General features: G+C 48.7%; 1 protein-coding gene across 1 annotated transcript in view; it reads right to left on the bottom strand.

The window, feature by feature from the left end:
- Positions 1–216: 216 nt before the first annotated feature.
- Positions 217–9,286, bottom strand: part of LOC119095069 (uncharacterized) — a 35,177-nt gene continuing 26,107 nt past the window's right edge. The window contains exon 6 of the mRNA XM_037217965.1: positions 217–300. Within this exon, the coding sequence (XP_037073860.1) occupies positions 217–300 (84 nt within the window). The remainder of the gene's footprint in view (positions 301–9,286) is intronic.

Below are 9,286 nucleotides of genomic sequence, written 5' to 3'. Positions count from 1 at the left end.
GTCATTCTAGCCACACAGAGGCGGCGGCACCGCACAGAGGCATCATTATCATAAAAGACACGGTGGTTAGCCGTACCCTGGCCATCGAACCACCACGTCCCGAACGACCTCTGCGCCCCCCCCCCTCCCTCCCCCCCCCAGGAGGCCTCTGCGGGGCAGGTCGCGGCCTACCGCCGCCGACCCCGGCGCCACTGACGGCGAAAGTCGGCGAAAGCCTCAGGCGGACGCGCCGCTCGCGCCCGTCGGCGTGCGACGAGCGTTGTGCAAGCCGATGCGCCGACCGCGGACGGCGGGTCGTCGCTGGCGACGACGGCGCATCGCGCGAGTTGGGCAGTGCGCCGTGGGCGGCGCGTGCAGTGGACGGAAAGTCGCACGCTGCCGATCGTGGCCAGGTTGTTTATGGTCAGAGATCGCAGGGGGCCGGGTGCAGCTGGCTTGAGAGTCGGATTGCATGGAGGATGTTACACCACGGGGTATACGTGCGTTATTTGTGCACGCCCAGGGCTAAACGCGCGCGAAATATGACGCCATCCGTGTGCAACAGGTGTGCACTGATGCTTACATGGCAACCTTGTCGCCACTGTACTTTTCCGCTAATTGTCATGGCTTGTGCGTAAAAAGGTCAGGCAACACCAGCCGTCAACAGCGCGGGAGTTTTAACTCATGCTAGAGTGCTTGACAGTCTGGCGTATTGTTCAAGGCGCAGCTTTTAGCTGCCCATTTAAGGCAGGGTCCATTGACTCAGTCTGGTGCACTATTTCAAAACTTATGCTGCAGTTTAACCTTAGCTTGACTGCTGTGATACCCAGACCATGGCTCTGTGGCACGCATTTAAGTGCATCAGCCCCTCCCCCCCCCCCCCCCCCCCCACCGCCCAGAGTTTCGAGGCAGTTCCGTAAAGGATAAATTCCGTAAAGGAAAAGCCCGTATTGCGTACTGTTCTTAACCGTTCGCAACGGATAACGTTCGTATCCAAACCGTCCGCACTTTGATACCAAATATAACCACCACTAATTACACTTATGCACCGTCGTAATGTTACGTTGTATCAGTGGCGTACTAAGAGCGTTACGTTTTTTCTGTCCGTCGCAAGCATTTGCGCCTGAGCTATCACCTGGGATGTCAACAATGAAGTAACCTGCAAAACACGTGGAGCCCACATGCCACCATCTGGCATCATTGGTCCCGCAACCGCCATTGAGCGCTTCGAATTAGAATCGTCCACTGAGCCGTAATTTCATGTAGATGATATTCCCCTGGAGAGAATATAGTTTCTAATTCATCCGGGGTGGCTTTTGCGTCTGCATTGCAAATAGAGCAGACCATTCGAATTCGGAATATTTGGATTTTCCACCGAACATTCGGATTCCTTAAACACTAGAATACCGAAATCAGTGTTTGAAAATTCGAAACACTCAAATATCTGCCCAAAAGCTCACCGCACCCGATATCATCTTTGGAAAAAATTAAGAGCTAGCTTTGACGTCGCGGTAGCGGAGGGGAACATCGTGTAGTTATGGTCGATCGATTTCGGACTCAAGTCACATGGAGAGCGAGCACTGCTGGTGTGTGCACAGCTGGTGCACCGGATCACACAGGACCCATGATAACAACAGCATTGCGCAGAATTTCTGCAGACCTGAGATCAAAAGACCTGCGATTTTTGCGATCTTGTTAATCCTGACCACCGAAAGTGGAAAAGCTAAGAAACACATCAAAGATCACGTTTCAATAATTGCATTGAACACAGGTTCCGAAAACATTTCTAGGGCAATCGTCAACGAATTAAAAGTGTTTCACCATCAATCCATGGCAGGAGAAATTTGTACTCGGAAGGTACATCGAGGCTGGCATAATACTTACACCTTTTGCCATTGGTTATGAATTACATGCTCAATGCTGTGGACTGAGACTGGATTAAAGCTGTATTGAAAATTGGGGCGTTCCTTGGCAATAACTTGAAATCAGGGGCGGCGCCACGGGTTTTGAGTTGGAGGGGAGACATAATTTTTCAGGATGCCTCCCGGACGAAATTGGGCCTCCTGTTCCTGGGCAATGTCGTAACTGGGAGCACCGTACGCCAGTACCACCCCATCAAGTTACTACACACATCAATTTCCATCAGAACTTATGTCAACGGCCGAAAAATCCAAGGTAGGGGCCCATAAAAGGGCCGGGCCTCCTTATCCAGAACAGGATCAAATGCAAATGCAAATCCAGCCAAGCATCTCGCTGTCCTAAACAAGATGTCCTAATTCGGAACGGCGGCCTTCTGGCATCTTAAAGCGTCTTTCCTGTTCCAGAACAGGGCCCTCCAGGTATGTTATATAGAGGGCCCCTCCTGACCTTGTGCAGGGTCCCCTAGTTGTTAAAGGTGTCTCCCGAGACAGCAGTCTTCCACAACACATGATTTTATATCCTTATCCAGAAAATGAGCTACTTAATCCAAAAGATCCGGAAAAAGGCATTGTGATTCAGAAAAGGGTCTTTTCAGTCCCATTTAGTACTCCATGGCTCAGCTATGAGGCCTGCTGGATCTGGATTTGAGTACCATATGTGTAGCTACAAACCTGCAGTTTAGGTAAAAGCCTTCCGATTTTGCACTCCACCCCCTCTCCCCTTCCCCGCCATTCCCGCTGCTGCATCGACCCTGGGGGGTGAGATGGTCTACCTAACCATCTCACTAAGGGCTGAATGCTTGTCGTTACGTCTTCTTCTCACGACCTATGACCTGCCACAAATGATTGTCATATTTCCAAGCCAATTCCAATGAGAAGAACAGCGCGACCGGGTGTTTTTTTGGTTTGGTTTGAATAAGAAGCCGTCGGCGAATGGTGACTATTGTAGGACTACGATAGAACGAAGGGTAATGGGAAGTGGTGGGTCGAGACGATGGTGGTGGATAGTGGTGGGGTATCTGGGAATCCCTTCTCTACTGCGAATTGGCTGCATCAGGAGCCCCCGTCCAGGGCGTGTGCGGGCGCTGGAGCGGGGCCCCCGCCAGGAGCACTCATACCCACACGAGGCCGATGTCGGCAGCTCATCTCGGCTGAATGGGGCACTGCGGGGATGTGGGACGAAGAGCGAATGGAGAAAGAAGGGCGGATGACGAGGCAATCCCACTAGCGGATAACTGTTCATCACTGTTTTAGAAAACAAAAGCAAACGGTGTGGCTGAATTAGACAAGCCGGCGTTAAAGGTTCGAGCCTATGCAAGCTATGTAGTTCACTACTTGCATGAAATCCCGAATTCGACACGCCGCTTTTGGTGAGCCCTGATCTTGGTCAAGTTGTAGGGCTTCAAGTCAGTTATGAAGCTGTGGGACAATACTTAAATTAGGGAAAACATTATCCTGGTAAAAGGCAAATTCATGGAAGCAAATAGTCTCGTTGCACTTCGATTACCAGCGGACATCGTTTGGTGAAATGATGTCGTTCCAAAGCGTCAAGAGCATTCACCAGACGCGTGTATCTTCTGGAATAACTACCTAGGACTCACTACCAGTCTTCCACCGGCGTGTGTAAGGTTCAGTGGTAGGGGTTCAACCCAGGAATTGTAACACACATATAATATCTCTTTCAGGGGGATGGGGGCGTCAGGTCGCGGGTGGGAGGCGTCAGGCAGGGGTGGGAGAGGGGCTTCAGATGAGATCAGAGATGCCAGAGGGGGGAGGGGGCGAAAGACGGCGTTTAGAAGGGCGTCATACACAGTTATGCGCGATTAATATTAAGGACATCTTATTAATGAAGGACAAGTAAAAAAGGCTATTATCAGAGATGTTCACTGTATGGTGATAGGGTTACTACATGGGGTGGTCGTAGCCGTAGTCGTAGTCGTAGTCGTCGTCTCCAGCAACTCTGTAGAGCAAGAAGTCATTGTTGAAGTCTTTTCATAGTGTCATCTAGTTTTTCACAGTCAGGAGAGAAAAAAGTGATTAAGCGACGCTCTTGCACCATGGGGGCTCATCAGATACCCTGTCTGCTGTCCGCAGTTAAATCATCATTGTTATGCCATGCAGAAGTGACAGCAACAGAGGAGCACATAGCATGACTCGGCATGCCTCTCACCTTTCAACAGTTATGTAATAATGCACGCTTTATGATAACGCTTGTGATCCTGCAGTTAAGTATGCGATAGTGTATGTGTGCACACGGCTATAACACGAACCTAGGTTTTTGAAAAGTCCCTCCTAATAATTTTTGAATGCCCGCACGCCCCTGAATAAGGCAGTTGTCCATCACAAAGGCGTGCCACCGAGGAAGTGAAAACGAACATTTACATTAACCATACATGCAACAACTATGATCTCAGGCCGTCCGACCCTTAGAGAGTCCGCCTGAAGAGTTGGTTTCCATGTTTCGTCTCCGTCTGACGTCCTCCGCCCCCCCCCCCCCACACACTCTGATCTCTCTGATGTCCGTCTCCCTTCCCCGTCTGACGCCTCCCACCCGCCGTCTGACGTCTCCATCGGGCCTCCATTAGCTCCGTCACGCGGCCGGCGGCCCGTCCTTTGTGCCGCCGGTGCCGGCGTCACGTGTGACGGCGCCGCCGTCACAGTCGGCTCGCCGGCGGGCCGGTTGCACCTATATCGCGGCGCGGCGCAGGCACGCGCCGCGAAAAACGCTCCGCCATTACGCCCCATTGTTGGCAGAGGTGTGAAAGTGCTCAATTTACGAGCAGTGTTTCATTAGTATAAGTCGTAAAGCCGGTTTTAGGGAGAGGCCCAGACACGTGCGGTGCCGCAGTGCGATATGTTGTGTATCACCAGCTCGGATATGCAGGTGAGGATCTGGCCTGGACCGGTGTCCCGAGCTGACCTAGCCGACCTGGACCTGTCTCTGCGACGTGGCTATGGTGGACGAAGATTTTGCATAGAGTGGATGCCTGGATGGTGTCTGATATTTTACTACTCGGGATGTATTGAGCTTTTTTCTTTGACGAGCCACAAGATAGCGGGATTCCCATTGACAATATTCTATTCGACCACCTCTACACATCCCATATGGACGACGTTCAGGAAAACACATGTAATTTCCAGTGATCACTCATGATGTTTTAGGTCCCGATCCCAGTGGCATGATCCTTGCATCATCACTCTGTAGCAGAGCTCAACTCCATAGCTCAGACATAAGCAATTGTGAGCAGCATTCCACTTCTGCGCCTTGTCGTCATTGATTTGAATTGCCGAGATGGCTTTAACCATCGGTGTCCTGCCCAGGATAAATGCAGTTCACATTCAGATGCTCGCTGAATGCCCTTCGGTCGTGCATTGAGTTCATACACTGGCAGGGTCGGGTCTCCGACCGGCGCACAGCGTTGGTAACGATGCGATGAAGAAGTAGGCGGATGAACGGTTGCACAATTATCTTAAGCTCTCAAACGGAGTTATGGTCTACATAGCGGTTTTCAAGTTGCCAACCAATGCGCTCTGCTGCAAGACTTGCTGATTCAACGCATAAAACAGGAAAATTTTAACGACCTCGACCCACCAGGACGCGGCGTTACTCATCACTATGAGATGTCCCGATAACTGGCATCTATAGTAACAGTTCGACCACCCAGTATGTACAACATAATTCACATGTGAGAGTGATCTCCGAAGACTCTGAAGAGATCAGCACGCCCTAGACCGGAACACATTGTATTTCAATGGAAAGAGTACTCGTCAATGCTCGTTTAGGCTCTCGTCAACAGCTAAATCGGCAAATCTACTAAGCCAGCCTTACATTATCCGAAACAGCTCTATAAGCTCTGGATGGCATCAATTCGGTGCTCAGCATGAAACAAATCAATTGCATTTGTGAGCTCTTCACCATTATTCATTCATTTCATTAGCTGAAACATATAACCAAGGCGAGATAATGTTTTGCGCGCTGCGATTGTGCTTGATTGATGCAATTTTTATAAGCTCAGATAACCAGGTGTAATGCAACGCTTGGTGCATGCATATAGTGGCCTGTGTTGGGTCGTGAATGTCCTATTTCGTCGGCTTGAGCAGCATTAGTTTTTGGCTATCTTATTCTTTTCATTCCTAGCGAAACGTCCAATTCCGACACATGTGCATGACAACATCCCATCACCTAGTAAAGATCTGCACTGTTTCGCTTGGTCGGTGTCAGTTTGACCCCCTGAGATCTCAGAAACTAAGAGAGCTAGAGACACCAAACTTGCAGGGTGCGTTGATCTGTGTATGAGCTCACTTGTGTCAAAATTTGATGTTCCTAGATTATAACATTCGGGTCAAATACGATCAAGCAACGTCAAACTCCTGATTGGTGTCCAAAGTGCCCCCAGAAACTAGATACCTGTTCTAAGCAAAAGGTCCTGGTGCTCATTCAAGGTCTGTGACCTTGTTTAACCCTTTACAGGTCATGGTGACCCAAATCATACAAGGCTGCTTCGAGTTGCATTTGAATAAGCGTCAAAATTATGCTAGACACATGATCCTAAAAACAAAATGCTGACGCGATTATTTTGGGTCAGACACCTATTAGGATCTTTAAAAGGTCCATGGAGGATACCTAATGTGGTTCCTGTATAAAAAACGAAATGAGCATCAGAAACTACTACATACAGTGAGCTCTAGAGTAACAAAGCAGATTGGTTTTAACCTTGGCTTGACGTTCATATCTGACCCTAGGTCGATGAACTTTGTTTATTCAATTGTTGTGTTGCCTAAGAAGCTATCTCAGAGATTATGGCTTCTTCTAACACTGTTATTGCATGAGATTAAACGATGCCCTAGAAATTGTTGAGCTGAATCCGTGGCCTGATTTTGACCTGTTGTAGGTCAGCGACTTACAAGATGCGTCTAAATTTCTGATACCAAATGATCTGCTATTCAATTGTCTACAGCTAACAAATTTGGGGCGGCTTCACCGCGGCGTTTGAAAACCATTCAGAAAAACCTTCGGGGAGGGGTCAAATTGACCCCACCAGAGCGCGTGAATGTGCCACAATGCTTAGCTCGGGTCGTCTTGACCTCTGACGGGCTTCGATCCCCGCGGTCCCGCACTTTGTTCCAGGGTGACGGTAAACGGCGCCTTATAGCCTCATCTGCTGAGTGCGTCGAATTGTTACGTTGCCCTCCGATGGGAGATGACGTCATATGCAGTGTAACGGTACTGAGTTGGATATTGTCTTCACATGTTTTCATGCAATTTACTGCGCTGTCTGACATAAACAGACAGATCTGTTCGTCGCAGGTCGTCTCTTAACTACCGGATAATATGAAGTTAAAACATTCCTCTTGATCACCTAGAGTTCACACCAGTTGATAGCTAATATACGTTCCACGCGGGCTCACCAAATTCTGTTTTTCTAAAGCAATTGACTTTACACATTCTGGCAGCAAATACTAATGCTGGATTAAGTCAACCTCATGGCGACATAACATCCGTAATGATGGTAGTCATCTCCTCTTTTTCTCTGTGATTCTGGAAGCAACCATTCTAATTATCCTTCATTTTTATATTTGTTTGATTTGATACATAAGCTGGTCCGTCTAACTGCCAGTCTGGATCAGTACATAAATCAATCAAACCAATCCTGCATTATCAGGCTAAATCCAGCTACCAACATGGGTCACATAGGATCAACCCGTAAATGAAGGAGTGCATTATCTTAACTCATATTTCATACCTATTTCATTTTTAGTTTAAGTTGAATTATTTTCATCGTCCATGTCTGAAAATGCATTCACTGATACAAAACATACGCCTACTATCATCAGTTTTTGTATCATTTAAGGTCCTAGCTAGGAGTGAACAGGGCCATAGGATACAGGGAGTATCGCCATTTATGTTTTGTTAAGCTTTGCTCTGCTTTATTTTGCCGCGGTTTTGCCCGCGCACATCTACACGGCCAGATCAGATTTATCATATTAGGACTGATGACCCCTTTTTCTTGCATTCGTCTTGAGGTACCCAGACTTTTCGCACAGGCCCAGGTATCCCCGGAATTCTTCCATCGGACTTTTTGCTGCTCTCAGAAACTTGTCCGGGTTATTGAACTTTGTCCATGCTATCCACCAATGCCAAAACATTTGCTATGTGGCTTTGTGTCCATTTGGTTTTATAGTGCATGGCATGACCATGCATAACAACAAAATACATACACTACTTTACTATAGTACATACACTATTAAAATCCGCATATCCGACGCCCAACCCAATCTCAAATCGTGTGAGGGCCCAAGTTATCCCAAACAATATTCAGCCAAAGCCCAGCGACTTAAGCCTAGATGCGCTGAAACACATTCGCTGGCTCTCAGCAGCTCCAAAGTCTCGCTGTCATGCATGAGGTGGATTCGGTACAGACTGGGTGACTGAAGAGCTCTGGTCGCAACCAAACTTGAGGCGAAATAAGGTTTTCTGATGATCTGACCAGCGCTGTCATGCTCAACTTAATCAAAACGGATTGTTTATTGAAGGCTCTACATGAACTGGTGCAGTTCGTAGTGCCTTACGCAATGGTAGTAACCACACCATTGAAGAGCATTTTTGCAACACCCTTCGCAGGGGGCACTATCCGCTTAGCACCTTTCAAACAGATGTCCCATGATTGGCTACCAGCCAGTGCACGCATGGTGGAGGCGTGGTCTGAATGAGGTCGTGCAGTGAACAACGCTGACCGTTTCATGCTTGATATACGGTGATAATGACGTTGTTTTCGGCGTCTTTTTGTGCCAGTTGATAATGACATTGTTTTCCGTGTCTTGGGTGACTCGGCTGCATTTTTAGTGCATTGCCTCGGTGGTATCCACCCTGACACATTCATTAAAAGGACTCTGTTACAGCACGCAACTAAGGCATTCCCTTTTTCAAACGCACCGATCCTCCCTCCGCTGAAGTCCTGACACGCCAGGTGACCTGTTCGACGGCCACGGTTGGCGAGATACCTTAGCTGATGCCCGGACATCGCCATGCGATGGCACAGAGCACGCCCATTCCCGTTTGTGTTGAATTCCATCTTCATTCAGTGTCCATTGCTGCTCGTGATTTGTGATCATTTTTCGATGAATTGTCCGCGTCTATCTCGATAATTTGTCTGTGTCTATCTCCACGTTGATGTCCATATTGATGACACAAAGTAGTGTCACTGCAATGGCGATTGTCATACCGCCTGCATTTCAGCGTGTGTGCTGTGCTGGCTGCTGGTGTCGGCCGTGGCCGCAGCTCCGAAGAAGGACTCGGACGCCGCGTCCGAGGCGTCCAAGGCCAGCCTCTCCGAGTCGGAGTACCCGGACAGCATCAAGGACATGCTGAAGGACGCGCTGGTCGACCG

Source organism: Pollicipes pollicipes, unplaced genomic scaffold, assembly GCF_011947565.3.
Source record: "Pollicipes pollicipes isolate AB1234 unplaced genomic scaffold, Ppol_2.1 Scaffold_4219;HRSCAF=4965_pilon_pilon_pilon, whole genome shotgun sequence".
NCBI classification, from domain to species: domain Eukaryota; kingdom Metazoa; phylum Arthropoda; class Thecostraca; order Pollicipedomorpha; family Pollicipedidae; genus Pollicipes; species Pollicipes pollicipes.
This window is presented reverse-complemented; position numbering and strand designations above follow the sequence as displayed.